Genomic DNA, 18779 nt, shown 5'->3' with positions numbered 1-18779 from the left:
TCGGGGAACAAATGCACAATTTTCAAAAATAATAGTCAAGCTCATTGTAAAGATCTGTTTAAAACACTGGGGATTTTAACTGCTCCATGTGAATACATTTGTCAGTCAGTTTTACACATCAAAAATAACATTAGTAATTACTGCACAAACAGCTCTGTCCATGACCATAAACAAGAGTTACACTCAACTTACATTTACCAAGAAAAAATAAACATAAAACTCGAAACAGCATTTTCTACCAAGGAATAAAACTGTACAATAAATTACCAAAAGAGATTAAAGAAATTGCAAAAATACACTTATTTAAAAAGGCAGTTAAAAAGTACCTGTTATGCAATACATTTTATACATTGGAGGATTACATAGATAAAACAGAGTAGGGGTTTGGTAAAAAAAAAAAAAGTTACACAAATAAATAATAATAATGATTATAAAACATCCAACATTCCACATAACTCCTTGACACTATGTTTTTCCTTTTTTTTTTTTTCGTTTTCTAGAAAAACTTACCCCCAAACCCTGTTCCTTTTTCTGAGTTCAACATCTCATAGAGGAATGCTGACTCAATTTTTCAGGGTAGCAGATGGGGAAGTTGTAGTACAGAAAATGGCCCAGAGATCAGCAGTGTGTATGTGTGCGCGCGCGTGTGTAGTGAGTGAAGTGTTATGAAACAATGTGTGTATAGCATGTGCAGTGACTGATAGTGAGATGTGAGTGAACAGTGTGGCATTACATTATCTAATAAGTTATTTGTAGAAAAAAGTATTGTATATCAGGAGTAAATCTAAGGATTGTCTCTAACTAGAAGTCTGTAAATGTACTTGTATATGAATTAGCTTATTTTAAATTGGTCTAAACTTGCAAATACTTTGACATGTCCTATATTCTTGTAAAAAGGAGATCTGTGGATGATTAAAGCTACTACTATTACTAAAACTACTGCAATGTTCCTCGGTTCACAAACAATCTGTTTCAGGTAGCTTGTAATTTAAAATACAGTGGGAGCAGACAGCCAGTAAGATTTAAATATTGAAATATTGGCTCCTTTGGTATTAATTAATTTTGTAGAATTTGACATCTACATTGAAGTTGCACATTACAATTATTTTCATGCAACTGAATTTACCGATTTATTATCAACAAAAAGGTATAGTTTGCCAGTGATACTTATATTTTTCTCATTTTACTCCTATAAATGACATAATACTTAGTGAAACATTTTACTTCCACAGATGACATAATACTGAGTGAGGCACTATGTTACTATGATTAATAGTTTTTAATGGTAGGCTATTAATAATGAAACTTGAACTCTCTTAGCATCTCACTGTTGAGAAGACATATTAGTTAGTTGCAGTTTTATGTTTTGTTTGCACTATTCTCTCTTTCATAGTGAGGAACAGAGAAGAGATATGGCCTTTTAATTAATAGTATGGGTTGGTTAGTTGTTCCCCAGATAATTTGCACAATAAATGGGAATGATGTGGAATGAGTCATTTTACACTCTCATTGCAAATTAATTTGTAAATATGGCTTCATGCTGAACATTTAGAACTTTTTTATTTTTGTTTTTATTATTTTTTTACTATTGAATGTTGAGATGTGAGTTAGTAATTGCTGCCCACTAACTTTCATGTGTTACAATGACAGAAATTCTTCTGTGGAATAGGAGTAGTTCTCATGGAGGAACTTCTTCAGTTTCTTTCCGAATTTTCCTTTGCTGTGCGTCAGACATTTTATTTCACTGGATAAGTGATCAAAAAATTTACTTTCAGCAGTGTGCACTTCTTTTATGCTAAATACAACATTATTGTGGAGTCTTGAATGTCATTTTTTTTCTTCTGGTATTGTAATAATGTACATCATTGTTTAGTACTGCAGTGGACTATTTACAAAAGACTTTATGAGGTTATAAATGTGCTGTGAAGCAATTGTCAGATTGCCCAACTATCTTAAATAGATATCTACAAAATGATCATGGATGAGCATGACATATTATTCTTACAGCACATTTTATAGGGAAGAAGACTTTCTTTCTTAAAGATGTGTTACGACAGGAACAAAGATTGAAATATGGCCTGTCATCAACATTAAAGTTGTTAGAGGTGCAACAAAAAATGAGCACATTGTGCATTTGAGGTACTACCACTTCCTGAATGTTGTTCCAAGAAGTCCCAAATAGATCAAGCGAAAAATGACTTTCTATATCTCTTCATGCAAGCCCTGATTTGTCTTGTCTTGTCTTTCCAGTCCTTACACAAAATGTACTTTTGTGGCAGTAGAATCATTCTGCAGTCTTTAGTTATGTATAAAATCTGATATGGATTCCATCACTCCATGGATTTTGTTCAATTTTAGCTGTTTCTCAGATCAACTGACACTAGTCTCTGGTGCATGCAGTGTGGTGTAATTGTTAGCACCACTGGCTAATATGCTGCGGGTCACCGGTTCAGATCTGACCACCAGCGTTATCTGTTATTTAGTATTTGTTGTTACTGGAATGTACTTGAAATAGCGTATGTTTGTGGTGTTTGTGTACCTGTAATATTCTATGGTTGTATAAATACTAGCACTCTGGAATGTTTGGTTTTTGTAGAGATAGTTGCATTCTCTATCCAGTAGATCAGTTCTATTCCGCCTGTTTGTTGGTGTCAGTGATAAATGTGATTTCAGTTCTAAGAGTTACGCTTAGCTGAAAACCCTGCCTTCACATTTAGACTTGATTGTGGGTTTGGTGTGTCATTGTTTGGCAGAGACATGGGACCTGAAAACATTTACATGACTGTAGCTCCAATTAGTCAATGTAAAAGTCATCACCTTCATGGACAGGAAGTGGAATACAAGTAGTACATCATTGCTAAGATTCGTAGATTCAAGAAATGTGGATTCCCAAGTAGCAGTAAGTCACCTGCACATCAGGCAAGACTCATCTAATGAAATGAAAGGATTTGACCGAGTCTCCAAATACGACAATTGGGATAACATGGTGTGGTTGCCAAATGCGTGCTTTCACTTGGATGGCACAGTCTGGTGACAGTTTGAGAATGACAAAGAGAAGCTCAATAGCTAGGACAAATTTCAGGCTGAATTGAAGAAAACATTTACTGATGATCAACAGCAAGTCCACTTAGCTCAATGACAGAGGAACAGGGCCCAACGTCATAGTGAGACAACAGTCATAAATACAGGAAGTTTTAGCTCTTTGCAGCATTGTAAATGCAAATATGACAGAAGCTGACAAAATCTCACATTTGATGGAAGAGTTGCCGAAGACATGTAGCAAGCTCTTCTGATGTACGATGTCACAACAACAGAATAATTTATCAGATGGTCCCAGCACATTGAGGAAATGCAGCAGAAGAGAGTCGGATGTAAGAAGCGTGATCGGCTCCCAAATGTGGTCTCTAAGAGAGTTGTGATAGATGACCACAAGTCAGAGCACAGGAGAGAAGATACAACGGGTGTGTGGCAGCCAGAAATGTTGGCTTGAGTACACAAGAGACAGCAGCTGTGATTATTGACCCCCATATGTCAGGAGGTAGAGGACAACATTGAACAGGTGTCTTGATCTTTGGCACTAGTTAAACACATTGTGAAAAATGAAATTCAGCCACCTCGCCATTATGCCATTGCTGCCAAATGACAACCCAGCATCTGACCAAGCTAGGTACAACCAACTCCTCCACCAAAACCTTATAGAATAACAGATATTTGGAGGACAGAGGACAATACACCAATCTGTTTTCACTGTGGGCACCCTTGATACATTGTACACTACTACAGAGAAAGAACATTCAACAATTATTTTGCTGCAAGACGTCAAACATCTCAACAGTCCTATTCAAGCCAGTCAACTGCAGATAATATAGTTGAACTGTGGGTCAAAGCTCATCACTGTATCCTGGACAATGTTACTTGCCAGCATGCCGTAGCCATTCCTCATCATCTTACCAAGATACCATCTTCTTGCCTAGTTGATGAATTCGGGAAAACTGAGCGAGACGACTGTCTATGAAGGTGAGGGCACCATAGCTGAAAAAATTCCAAGAATGACAGTTATCAAGATGACAGGAAAACTCATTGACATCCTCATCAACGAGCAACTGGTCCAGGCACTAGTTGCCTCAGGCAGTTCTTTTTCTCTAATATCAAATGCTGTATCATTGCCAGCTAAAGAAGACTATGTTATGTGATAGAAAAGTGATTGTGCTGAAGGTCGCAAATACGAAATATCCCTAGCAAACAAGAACATGTATTGTGAAATAACTATCAGTGATACAAAAGAGCCCTCCAAATTTATCATTTTAACAGAGTGTAGTCATTATGTTATTCTCAGGTGGGACTTCTTGCAGGCATCACAAGCAATCACAGACGGTGGAAGATCAGAGCTTCATATTCACAAAGCTGTTTCAATGAGCACATATAACAAAGATTGGTTGGGGCATCTGTTTGCCTTTGAAGACATTGTTATCTCACTATCATAATTGAGATGAATTCCAATTGTCAGTTGAGATGCACAGCTATAGCGGAAAAAAAAACCTCAAAAGAAATATACATCCCAGTAATTGTCATAAGCATTTTGGATGTCAAGGAGAATTTTGGATCACTTATTGTCGTGAGCATTCATAACTAACCCCCAAAGGGATGTCCATAGGGGCAGTCAAACCAATCTAGGAACAGAGGTTTAGTGCACTACAGACAATGCAAGGGAGGAAGCTACTATTGAATTGACCAAGGAACAATGTGGATGAGTAATAGCCATTTTGCATCAATTTTGGATACTTTTGAATCCAGGATGGAAGAAAGACAGACCAAGTGGACAGTGATAAACCAGATTAACACTGGGGATTGTCCACCAGTTAACCAGTGCTCATATAAAGTCACTGACTGAACAATGATTAATCTGGTAGGAAGTGGCGAGGCTGTTGCAAGGTGACGACATTGAACCTTCAGCGAGTCCTTGGTCCTCTCCGGGAGTCCTTGAGGAGGAGGAGGAGGAAGAGGATGGCACACGGTATTTCTGCAACCACTACTGACAGCTGAGCAAAACCATGAAGAAATATGTGTATCCATTGCCACACATTGATGACATTCTGGACTGCTCGAAAGAGTGAAGTATTTGTCAACTGTGAAGATACAAACAGGCTACTGGGAAATCAAGTTTGATGTGGCTGAGTGGGAAAAGACTGCCTTCATAACTCTTGATGGCCTCTGAGTTCAAAGGTATGTTGTTTAGACTATGTAATGCTCCATTCACTGAACCTATGATGGACAACCCACTTTGCAATATTAAATGTATGACATATCTTTGTTATATGGATGAGGTTGTCATTTCTTTGAAGACATTTGAAGAACCTCTAAACTGACTGACAACTGTGTTCAAGAGTTTTCAAACTGCCGGTCTCCACCAGAATCCAAAACAGTGCCTCTTTGTCATCCAAGAAATATAAATCTTGGGCACTTAGTGAATGGCGATGGAGTCCGCCCTGATCCAGAGAAAATAAGAGCATTTAAAGACTATCTGATTGCATGGCACATTCATGATATGAGAAGTTCTCTTGGGATGTGCTCATATTACCAGCAGTTCATTAAAGAATTCTCTATCAAGCCACATCCATTGCAAGGACTAGTGCAGAGAGATGCCAAACTTTATTGGAATGAGGTGAAAGAAAGATCTTTCCTTTTCCTCAAGGAGGTATTAACATCATCTCTGGTTCTAGTATTTTATTATTTGAATGTCAAGGCACAACTTCATGCTGACACTAGCAGCTTTGGGATAAGAGTAGTTCTAATACAAAATCAGTTAGGTGCTCTAAAGATGATAACTTTCACTTGTCAAGTACTGTCCAAGACTGAGAAGAACTACTCTACAACTGAGAAAGAATTCTTAGCAATTGTTTAGCTCATGAGCAAATTCTGTCTGTGATGATTTGGCAAACCATACATCATTGTGATGAATCACCATTCTCTGTGCTGGCTGAGTAATCTGAAGGACCCATCTGGTTAGCCGGCAAGCTGGGCACTGAGGCTTCAGGAGTACGATGTTGTAATGGTACACAAAAACATACGCAAACACCAGGACATTGACTGCCTGTCAAGGAATGCTTTGACGGAACACAGCAGTCTGGAAGAAATCTGTCATCACTGTCTTAAATGACATTGCTGCTGAAAAGGGGGAGAAGCCTTGAAGAATGAGCAACCAATCAGAAGAGGGTACCAGTTAATAACTGGACCATGGTATTAGAGGGTCTGTGATGTGATGGGGCGCAAATGGTTACTCATCATCCCAGCTCATCTGCAGCCAGCAGTCATGAAGGATTTCCACAGTGCTGTTCTGACATCTGGTCCGCAGAATTTGGTGAAGACTCTACCCAAATGAGACACCAGTATCACTGGCCAGGTCTCTATCAGTTCATTAGACACTGTGTGAGCCACTTTAAGGAATGCCGATGACAGAAGCATGTGCTGCAATGAAGTTTGGGGCACCTGGTACCAATCTTGCCTGTAGAGCACCATTCCACCAAATTAAGATTGACTTCTTATGGAGGGTGCCACAGTCGATAAACTCGAATCGATTGGTAATAGTCTCCAATGAGCTCACTTGCTATGCTGTCAGCAAAGTTGTGCCAGCTGCTGAAGGCTGAAAATTGCAAAGTTCCTTGTAGGGGACGTCATTTTGAAGCATGCCACATCTTGTGTGATGACTCTGATCATGGGAAAGTTTTCCAGTCGAGACTAAAAATGGAGATAATTTCATGTTGCAACATCACCCACAGGATGACAATGGCCACAGGCAAATGGCCACACAGAACACTTTAATAAAACTTTGGCAAATATGCTGTCTGTGTATCTTGAGGTCGAACAGAAAGATAGGGATACAACGCATACTACAGAGCACAGCTAGACACTATGGTCTTTACACCACTCGTTTTGCTCCACAGCCGCAAGCCTGAAGTGATGATCGTTAACTGTATTATACTGGTCAACTGTATTATACTCAAGATAATTATGCAAAACACGTCATTACCAGGGCCAAAGGAACAAGGCAGCTGGCTTACATACAGATCGCGGATGCCCAAAGAAAGACCAAGAGTGCTTTAAAAATAAGCACTGACAGTGAGAGGTAGATCGAGAAACTTAGTAAGGTTTTTTATACCAGTGCAGAAAGTTTGACTATTGTAAAAGTTAGTAAAGTGCTACTCTGTGCTGTATCTTCTCCTTCATTGCTTTTCGGATGTGACGTATGAAGTTAAGGACTACGACCCTTCATCAAGAAGACAAAAGCATGGAGATGTCAGTGTCCTCTGTATGAAGCCCTATTACAATCCAGAGGTACAGATTAAGAGTGGGAAGGAACAAACTGAAGACTCACTTGGTCACGGAGCTCCAACAGGAGGGACTACCTTTGATGCTCATTACACTGAAGAGAAAGTAATGATAATGACCAGAACATGAGGATCTGCAAGTGCTGCCATACAGGGGACCATTGACAAAATGTAGGTCCAGGGTGCTGTAGTTGGCTTCAATGAGGACTTTTGAAACAGCAGGTTGCTGTTTGTCCAGCAGAGGTAGTGATGCCACAGACTCTGCTGCTTGCTGTATGGTGTAGTTGTGTCACTGGATGCAAGACACTGGTTCAAAACCAGTCAGCGGTGATTTATTATTCAATATTTATCATTTCTGGAATGTTTTTCAAATGTCTTATCTTTGCAATTTTTTTTTTTTTTTTTTAGATCTAGAATATTTGATGTTTGTAAATATACCTTCATTCTCTGTCCAGGAGATCAGTTCCATTCTGGCTGCATGTTGCTGTCAGTAATAAACATGCTTTCAGTTTTACATTTTGTACTTCTTTGATGACCCTACCCATGGATTTGGACTAGATTGTGGTTTCGATGTGACAGTATTGTATCATTCATCTGTGCTGAGGTACAGTTTAACTGGGGCAGTACACCAGTTGTAACAAAGTGCACATAAGCATATGCACGTGTGTGTACACATGCTTATGGTGTGCGTGTGCGCGCGCGCGCATGTTCGCGTTCGCATGGGGGTGGGGAGGGGGCATTTGTTCTCTTTTCTCCTGGTTCCATGGTTGAGTAGATGGCAGAATATATTGGCTCATTAGTTTTGTATTGTCTTGCTCATCAAACAATACTACATGAATTATCAATGTAGCAACCATTGGTGAATTCTGTGCTGCTTTTCTCAGTGCTGTTTTGTTTATCCATGCCCGTGCTTCACCAACCAACTTATGGTGGGTGGTAAAGGACATATTTAGTGACAGAAAAAGTTATGAGGCTTTATTGTTGGTGCTACATACAACTCTTTTTCAAAACTAAAAGCTTGCTGAGGACAGATTCCTGATATGAACCAAAATTTTCATGTCTTCCCATTTACAAACTTGCAGAGGTGTAAAGTTTGTTTTCCAATAACAACCATAGCACTGCAGAGTGGGCTCTTCTGGGTGCACAGAGAATGCCCAGTATATACCCAACTTTACTGTAACATTTGCATACTTGTGGTGCTGATGGCATTTGCAGTCTGGTCCCAGATGATTTGAAGATCAGCCACTTCAGCATTGTAAACCTGATCATTACTGTAGTCCCAGAATAATAAATAGAGGGACACAATATTCAAGTGGCAAAGTAATCGCCCATCCACTTTCACCTAAAAGTTTCTTGTAGATCCCCTGGCTTTTCTAGTGCCTGGTCAACTGAAACAAGATGTGGCTGTATTTGTACCTGCAATGGAAAGACTTATTCAGCCAACATATCTATGTATTTTTTTGATTTCTTCTGTGAATAAAAATGGCCCAATGATCATATTACAAAACAGTCCACAACAGACATCAATTTTGTTGCTGTGTGAGGTATGTTTTCCTGAACACTCAGACATTATGCCTTCTGTTATTGAAATGTGTCTGTAATAGGCAACATAACCTTTCTCAGAATAACATTCTTTTTTCTCAATATGTCTCGGCACATTGTAAACCAAGTTGTTTTGCTGTTTCTTGTCTGTAGCCAGCAGCATTTGCAGGATCTGCTCTTTTAATGTACACAGCCATTATGCCTTCTGTTATTGAAATGTGTCTGTAATAGGCAACAGAACCTTTCTCAGAATAACATTCTTTTTTCTCAATATGTCTCGGCACATTGTAAACCAAGTTGTTTTGCTGTTTCTTGTCTGTAGCCAGCAGCATTTCCAGGATCTGCTCTTTTAATGCATACAGCCAAAGATACTATTGCAGGATATCATGCACAATTGTGTAAGGATTTTAAAATTTGTGTGAAGTATGCCAAGTTGACTTCCTTGGACTGTGCATGATCATTTGAAGACATCCTCTATCTGAAATAAAACACTTTCCACATTCAAATGTTTTACAGAGATGTACTGTGTCCAAAAACTGTCAGTTACACTTTTATCTTGTCAACATTTGGTGTTGTTTTGTGAAACACACTGAGAAACTTCATTGCACCATAGTGATAGAGCAAATCTTGGCATATCACAACAGATGCACCTTATCTTGAATTGATGCCATCTTAGTAATTAGCTTTTCCAACTCAGCAGACTTGAAACAAACTGTTTGAATTATTATCTGTATGATTGACTTGTCTGCATTTACAGGGTGGCGCAGATGGATCGGGTGGTTTTGAAGTGGACTGTACGTCTGGAGGGGGGGAGCCAGGTGTTCGGCGACTTCGTCCTGTGGTGGGGGGGGATGGGAAGTTTCAGTTGCAGGCTGGCAGTCAGTCGCGATGGCTACGTGGTCCGTTGAGCATCGTGTTTTCGCAGTGGAAGAGTTCATACGCAATAACGAGTCAATTGTTGCTGTGACGCGTGCCTTTCGCCGGCGTTTCAACATCCCACCTCGCGGTAGTGTTCCTAAGCGAGATACGATATTGAGTTGGGTGCATAATTTCCGCACTACTGGTTCATGTGCTCCAAAATGGACGCCTAGACCGCCAACAATAACAACGCCTGAGAACGTGGAGCGTGTGAGACGCGATGTCACATCGAGCCCACGTCGATCAACGAGACGTCGTGCTCAAGCTCTTGGAATGTCACGTCGGAGCCTTCAAAGGATTCTTAACGAAGAACTGAAATTCCACCCCTATAAAATCCTGTTGGTACAGAAGATTCTCCCAACAGACCATCTTCAAAGGCTTCAGTTTAGCCAACAGATGTTGGAGTTATTGGAAGGTGTAAACCTGATTATCATGATGTCTGACGAGGCTCACTTTCACATTAACGGATACGTAAACAAGCAAAATTGCCGTTACTGGGCCGACACTAACCCAAGAGATCTACACCAACGGCCTCTCCATAGTGACAAAGTGACGGTTTGATGTGGGGTTTCTAAGGTAGGGATAATTGGTCCTTACTTTTTTGAAAATGAAAGGGAGCAGGCGGTTACTGTTAATTCGCAGCGTTATGTGAACATGATTGAAAATTTTCTTCTCCCACAACTTGAAGAGAACAATTACGACATGGGCAATATGTGGTTCCAACAAGACGGGGCAACTGCACATACCGCTAGGATATCAATGCAAGCTGTACGCGCTCTGTTCCCTGGCCGTTTGATTTCCCGTAATGGAGATGTCCATTGGCCCCCTCGCTCGCCGGACCTCACGGTATGTGACTTTTTCTTATGGGGCTATTTAAAAGCAAGGGTCTACATGAACAAACCCCGGACCATTCAGGAGTTGAAGGCAGCAATTCACACCGAAATCACATCAATTCCTGGTGATGTGCTTGAGCGGGCAATGCGGAACGTTAAGGACCGACTCCAAGAATGCGTCGCTCGAGAAGGAGGGCATTTGATGGATGTATTTTTTAAAAACTAACATTACTATTTTTTTGTTAATAAACTTCCATTGTAACTACATGTTTTGCACTTTATTTCAATCCAATACCTATACAATTGACAGTTTGACAAGTATTTTAAAACCACCCGATCCATCTGCGCCACCCTGTATGTTACATTTGAATCTAGAATGCCATGAATTTAGGGCATTACAAGCTGCAGACCCTCTACTGTTGTACCTACACTCATGCTCATAATTTAAGGATAATGCTGATACATGGTGAAACAATACTCTGGTGGGCAGTTTGTGGGTTTAAATCAGTTCAGGGTATGACCATGCAGTGCATTTGACCTGCAGTCGTCGCACGGTGGTGCTGGCATCAGTCCACATACGCAGAGGTGTGTTGGTGCATGTCAGAGTACGGTGCAATGAGTAAGTGTGCAGATGTTTTCAGACATGCTTATGGTGACTGTGTGTCGAAAATGGCTCAAAGAGCACATATTGATGACGTTATGAGGGGTAGAATACTAGGGCGACTGGAGGCTGGTCAAATACAGAAGGTCGTAGCACGGGCCCTCCGTGTGCCACAAAGTGTGATCTCAAGATTATGGCAATGATTCCAGCAGACAGGAAACATGTCCAGGCGCTTCAGTGTGGGATGTCCACAGTGTACAATACCACAAGAACACCAATATCTTACCATCAGTGCCCGCAGATGGCCATGGAGTACTACAGGTAGCCTTGCTCGGGATCTTAGCGCAGCCACTGGAACAGTTCTCCCCAGACACACAGTCTACAGATGACTGAACAGACGTGGTTTATTCGTCTGGAGACCTGAAAGGTGACCCCTGGCCACAGGGGAGCCCGTAAATCCTGGTGTCATTGGAACAGTGGTCCCAGGTTATCTTCACGGACGAGTCCAGGTGTAGTCTGGACAGTGATTCTCGCCAGGTTTTCATCTGGCACGAACCAGGAACCAGATACCAATCCCTTAATGTCCTTGATAGGGACATGTATGGAGGTTGTGGTTTGATGATGTGGGGTGGGATTATGATTGGTGCATGTACACCCCTGCATGTCTTTGACAGAGGAACTCTTAACAGATCAGATGTATCGGGACATCATTTTGCACCAGTGTGTCCACCTTTTCAGGAGTGTAGTAGGTCCCACCTTCCTCCTGATGGATGATAACGCATGGCCCCACCGAGTTGCCATCGTGGAGGAGTACCTTGAAACAGAAGATATCAGGTGAATGGAGTGGCCTGTCTTTTCTCAAGACCTAAACCCCATCGAGCACGTCTGGGATGCTCTCGGTTGATGTATCACTGCATGTCTTCAAACCCCTATGGCACTTCAGGAGCTCCGACAGGCACTGGTACAAGAATGGGAGGCTATACCCCAGCATCTGCTCGACCACCTGATCAAGAGTATGCCAACCCATTGTGCGGCCTGTTTACGTGTGCATGGTGATCATATCCCATATTGATGTCAGGGTACATGTGCAGGAGACAGTAGCGTTTTGTAGCACATGTTTTTTGGGACGGTTTTCTCAACTTATCATCAATACTGTGGACTTACTGATCTGTGTCGTGTGTGTTCCCTATGTGCCTATGCTATTAGCTCCAGCTTTGTGTAGTGCCACGTTGTGTGGCATCACTTTCTGCAGTTATCCTTAATTTATGAGCATGAGTGTAACAGGGGAAATCTTCAGTTGCTGTTTTGTTTCCTTTGATTGTGTTTTGACTTTTTTGTGTAGCCGATACGTTCATAGTGTGCAATCTGAAACAGTATGTGATGCTGAATGGACTACTCTGATTCTGTCGAGGCAATTGCAAATAATGATTCAAAGCATTCAGAACACAGTCAACACACAAACCAAAATTATAGTAAGAGGCCGACATTGTGCTGTTTACCAGGCCATGTGGCACAAGGATTTGTTGCCTTGTTAAAATGAGTAGCTCAAAGAAGTCAACAAGAAACACAAGATCTGCATATTTAACCATCTGCTTTTTGTGAGTTTCTATACTAGCTACAGAGATGTAAGGAAGTCATTTTTGCACTGCTTAAAAGCTGGACTGCTGATATATACTGTCTTTTAACTGAAATCATTATGTACATAATTTGGAGCCGTTTTTGGTATTGCCAAATGTGTATTTAATGTGACAGGAATTTTATGTAATCATTTGGTGTTACCTAATGATCCATTATTATTATTATTATTATTATTATTATTATTGTTATTGTTACAAAACTTGGACTATAATGAAAATTTTGTGTGAAATTGCAGGACAGCAGAATGAACATAATGCGGAAGTTTCGGGGAGGGACCCTCCCCTCCATGTCACAAGATGAAGCCAACTCTAACCCTCAGCATACAGCTCTGGGATTAATGCACCTTAAGAAGTTATTCTCTGAATATACTCATCCCTCACACCCACTAACTGAAAAAGAACGTGATGATAAGCTGTATAATATGTTACCACTGTTTTGCAAGGTACGTTATCCAAAAAAAAGTACTACTGTAATTACTTTTATATTGTATATTAGCATAGTCTATGACTCATTAATTACTGACATCATCAAATATTATTTAACATGAAATTTAGTGGTGATCTTATAAAAATCGCTGACTGGAGATCAAATTTGACATTAGATCAGAAATTGAACTATGTTCAGGAGTTGGCTCTATTGTATAATGTTAAACTTGGGTCCACCAAAGCAGATTCAGTGTGATCTTAGGTAGCACATAACATGCTTGGCAACATGGCTAAAATTGGCTATCAACATGATTATTGTGCTTCATCTGCAGATATTTATTGTACATTGTCGATAAGCAGCGTTCATTATCGAAGGTTTCGTGCTATAACCGTGGGGGCAAGTAAACAGAAAAAGGAGCGATCGTCAAACCCTCTCAATTTGAGATAGATATTGTGTTGGCCTAGTATAAAGATATAACTGAGTGAGAAAAAGAGGAGGAGACCAGACGAAGTCAGTATGGCCAACAAGGTTAAGGAAAGTTGCTGTTAACTTTAATTCTGAAATAAGGCCGATACCTCAAGGATAGCTCTACAAGCTGTTGCTATGTATCCTTTAAACAGAGCACCAACCACTATTTGAAAGGTTCCTGTGGCGTAAAATCTTAAGGTTAACAGCAGCATGCACATTGCAAACAGTGGTTGGTTTCTTTTGGTTTGTTTCATCAGATAGTCCCTGAGCCCTAGTTCCAACTAGTCTACAGTACTTTTATCCAAAATAAAAGTCAGCTTAAATGACTTGTTATTTAACTCCAAGAATGGGTTCACTCTTTCATGAAACGTGTGAGGAGCTTGTTGGGTCTCATGATGTCATCCTCAGGGACACATTTGATTGCTCAGTTATTTGTAAAGTAAACAAAAGGAAACAATGTAATTCACTTCGTATAGTGTTGTTGCACACACAATTTTGCTCAGCAGTGGCCCAGAATGCTCTGAAAAAAGAGAGTATGGTATTGCATGGTTTCAGTGGTGTGGAATGCCTTGTTAATATCATTATAAATATCTCTATGACCAGTAAAGTAGAGATAATAGTAACAAATTGAAAAAAATTCAAGATTGACGTGGGTTCAAACACGTGATTTTCTACACGTAAGTCCACAACACAACCACTGAGCCACCAAAACGAGTGAAACACTAGTATGTTGTTAGTTTGTTTCAAAATACTTGCTTATGTCCTATTTATCAACACACTTGGAATTGTCATAGCAGATTAAGTACATGTTTGGTAGTTAAAAATTAATATGAATTGCATAGTTACCACTTCTCGATCTGAAAGGGAATGTACATACACGATGTTGAACCACTATCAGCTGCTTTCAGAATTGCCAAACTTAATTGTTCACTGCAAATATTTCAAATTTTCCTTTCTTACTCTCTGCTGAGTGTGTATAAAATGCCGTTGAACTAATCACATAAATTATGAGTCATCTCTCAAGAGCTGTTATGAGACTGATCATTAAGTACACTTGGTAGCCAGGAATTTTCTTGACGCAACCTTCCACATTTAAAAAAAAAGTATTTTGAGCATCAGCAGTGTGAGAATGGCATTGTTACATATTTAGTTGCCATTTTTAAAATTAATAACATTTTTTTTATTATTTCAATTTATATCTGCTAAAAAGAAAAGCAATGAATCATAGTGCAGCTACACTATAAACTGATGATTAGAGCTGAACCTGACTTTGAACTACGAATTTTCACCAGTCAGATATGATCCGACTTCATGGCATTATGATCTACGATTAATGTTTATACAACACGATTTCCAGATTAAGCTTGATGTGAGGTCATCTTCTGTCTTAACCTAATGTTAAATACCTCATACGATTGGCCCTAAAGTGTTGACCAGCTTTATAGCTTTTGGTGCCATAAACTTTGTAGCTGAGTGAAGTATGACTTTCTTCTACTCACTTCAAATTTTGCTCTGTAATTACAGTGAGTCATACCATTTGTTTGTACTTTAGCGAAAAACTGAGGTAAGATAATTTTTGTCATGTTGTACTGTTTCTGATAATTTTAGTGCATTTAGGAGGCCCTTCATTCAACTCGTGCTTTTTTTTTTTTTTTTTTTTTTTTTTTTTTTTTTTTTTTTTTTTTTTTTATTTGAATATGTGGCATAACTTATTTCATTTTACACTTGTTCCAAATTGTGCTAGGTTTCATGTAATTTTTTGAAAGTGGTTGCTGATAAGGTGTTTACTTTAATGTCACATCAGTTTTAATGATCTATGCTACAGGTATTTGGCAACAGTCCATCAGCTGACATGATGGAAAAGTTCCGTGACATTCTAGCATTTTGTCAACAAGTATCCAGACTCATGGTGTCGGAAATGAGGCGTCGAGCTTCAAATCAGTCGACTGAGGCAGCTAGCTGTGCCATTGTGAAATTTCTTGAAATAGAAAACTCAGAGGAGTCAAGTAATGGCTGGATGTTGCTTTCGACTCTTAATCTTCTAGCCGCTGGTGATGCTTCACTGGTGCAGGTAATGAACAAAAATATTCATTTAAAACAGTCCTCAGTTGAACAAAACATTCATTTGTTTGTGTATTTGGTTTACAAACTGTGTTATCTCACATTAATTCTGATGACTTTCAGGTTATGACGTCAGTAGCAGTGCCTTCCACACTTGTTAAATGCTTGTACCTCTTTTTTGATCTTCCTGAGATAGAAAACCCAGAGACAGCTGAAACTGGAAGTGATTTTACTCCTAGAGAGAGAAGAATTTTGTTACAAAAGATATTTGTGCAGGTATTTACATGCCAAAAAATCTCTTGATATACTTAGTGCTTGCGCTCCTGTTGACATTTCATTATTTAAATGTAAAGTATTCTGTATCCTCTTAACAATCCTCATAATAATTTAAGGGAATTTCATTTTCTTATATCCCTTTATGTTCACACAGATGTTAACTTCTGCATCTGTCATTCCCTAACGACCTTTGCCAAATTACTTACACTGGTCAGTATCTCCAGGTGTATTGCTTCAAGGCATATAAATAATTATGTCACTTTTGTCTTGAAAATATGTGGTTGTCACTACCTGATTCCAGCTGTTGTAGAGACGTGTTGATAATTCCAAATGACAAAAATTTACTGAACAATGAACAAAGATGTGCTCTCCATACATACATTATTTCTCTTTCTTGGATTTACTGAATGGATGCAACTGTTTATTTCAAACAAGGGTGTGTTGTCTACAGTAAATCTCATGGGAGTTTGGTCTGCCCCCCTCAGCCCCACGCACACACAATATTTTTAAATATGTGCAACTATCTCTGATTTAGAGTAGGTATAAGATTTGTTTAGTCACCTGTTTCTTTATTTGTGAATAGCAGAAGCATTGAGTTGTCAATAGGAACACAAAAAGAGGAGGAAAACTTGCTAACTTTCGCAGTCAGTTCTCTCTCTCTCTCTCTCTCTCTCTCTCTCTCTCTCTCTCTCTCTCTCTCTCTCTCTCCCCCCCCCTCCTCCCCCCCCCCCTCTCTCTCTCTCTCTCACACACACACACACACACACACACACACACACACACACACACACACACACACACACACACACCTGTATCCCTACACGATGTAAGGGCACATGCACATGTGTGTGTGTGTGTGTGTGTGTGTGTGTGTGTGTGTGTTTGTTGGGCTGCGAGAGGGGCAGTGCCCTCTGGTTTGGGGTGGTGGCACTGGTTCTTAATTTTTATGCATTGCTTATCACTTCTCAGTTTTTGTATACGATCAACATCAATATTGAGATCCAGTTAGACATATTATTCTGTCAGCATCTTAATGAATTGCAAAAGTAGTAGCTTAATTACTGTCTCTCTAAGAGGGATAAATGTTTGAAAACATAGATAACTTTGGTGTCAATAAATTGTTGATTGTATTTCTTCCCAATTGCCCACCTAGATAGCTGTGTGTATTTAAGTGCGACTTCCAGGATGGGAAGGTGTGCTGGCCCCAGATCAAATCCAACTGGCAGAGTAACTACGAGGGGCCATCTGATGGCCAGTCTGCTTGTGGATTTTAGGCAGTTTCTCACAACCCACTTGGTGAATTCTAGATTTCCCACCTCAACAAGATTCACAAACATTTAGAGATTTTTCACTGACTTTCATGTGAATAATGTTGCATGCAGGCAATCAGGCAACACACATTCCCTGCCTGGGGAAGAAGAAGATACTTCTTCCCAGTTGCTCAGTTTTCATTTGACCTACTTTATTAGTTGATAAAACTTTAATATTGCATTTGATATTGTTCTAATTATTGTTCAGATCCGTAGTTTTCAACCATTCTTCTATACTCTGCTTTTGTTGCAGGTACTTGTGAGGCTCTGTAGCCACACCGCACCTGCAGAGGAACTTGCTCGCAAGGACGATCTCACACTTCTGTTCTCTGCCATAACTAGCTGGTGTCCTCCGCATAATGTAATGTGGCGCAAGAGCGCGGCAGAAGTCCTGATGACACTGTCGCGGCATGGTCTCACTCAGCCTGTTGTCAGTTACATACACAGTCAGTAGTTACGTTATACTTATTATTATACTTAGTAAAGACAATCAACATAGCACACGTAAATCAGCTTATCGTTAAGGATCGGCTGACATGGCAAGTATCGTTCTGCTTTGTTGAGACATGAATGAATATTGAGTACTTGATAAAAAATGAAGAAAGGGGGAAAATAGTATCAGCTTTTATGTTTCTTTATCTTTTTTTGGGTTGGTATGTCAGAGCTATGAGGAACAATAGGCGGTACTGAAGTAGAGTAGACTAGAGAAGCGATATTGGTATTAAATTTGAAACTCCTTTTTAAGTTGGGCAATGTTAAAACTGCCTCTCGAGTGTAATGTGTTGGCAGAATACTACTACGTAATTGCAGTAGTATCATGTTGAAAATTTTCAAATTTCTTACTGTATCTCTCAAAATAAAAATAGGGAGACAAGTAAAAAAAAGTCAGGGGCACTTCTAATTTGACATATAAATTAGAAGGGATAATATGTCTGCTTTCTGTAGGATTCAGTGGGGAATTGAGATTCTTTCAATTGAATCATTCACTCACTACAGTGGTAGAACTGTTTTCTAAAGAATTGAACAGTTTCTATGATTTAAAGTTTATATAGCAAAATAACGTGACCTTTAACACGTATAAGAGAAAGATATGAGATCTGTCAGGGAATTTTAAGCTGCCTGGTTTGTGGCTTCCAGGTTGTATAAATGTTTCACTGGAGAGGAGGGAGGAGGGTGTATCATAATGAAAATTGTTAACTTGGCAGCTTAGTTTGTCTGAGCAGTGATGAGTGGGGAAGATGCGGTGGTAAGTCAAGACGTAGTGCATTAACCAGTTATCTGGTTAACTTTTCATTTATGTGTAGTTATTAATTTCCTTCCTTCTGTGTTTCTCTATTGTAGGTTTTGCTTGCACCCTTGACTCATCTGTGAAATGCTTTTA

General features: G+C 39.7%; 1 protein-coding gene across 1 annotated transcript in view; it reads left to right on the top strand.

Annotated features, from left to right (window-relative positions):
* The window catches only part of LOC126456073 (WD repeat and FYVE domain-containing protein 3), a 303206-nt gene that overhangs the window by 5689 nt on the left and 278738 nt on the right, over positions 1 to 18779 (top strand). Inside the window, 4 exon segments of the mRNA XM_050091831.1 lie at positions 13093 to 13299; positions 15577 to 15822; positions 15936 to 16088; positions 17652 to 17844. Coding sequence (XP_049947788.1) covers positions 13102 to 13299; positions 15577 to 15822; positions 15936 to 16088; positions 17652 to 17844 — 790 coding nt within the window. The 5' untranslated portion in view covers positions 13093 to 13101.

This window comes from Schistocerca serialis, chromosome 1, assembly GCF_023864345.2.
Source record: "Schistocerca serialis cubense isolate TAMUIC-IGC-003099 chromosome 1, iqSchSeri2.2, whole genome shotgun sequence".
NCBI classification, from domain to species: domain Eukaryota; kingdom Metazoa; phylum Arthropoda; class Insecta; order Orthoptera; family Acrididae; genus Schistocerca; species Schistocerca serialis.
This window is presented reverse-complemented; position numbering and strand designations above follow the sequence as displayed.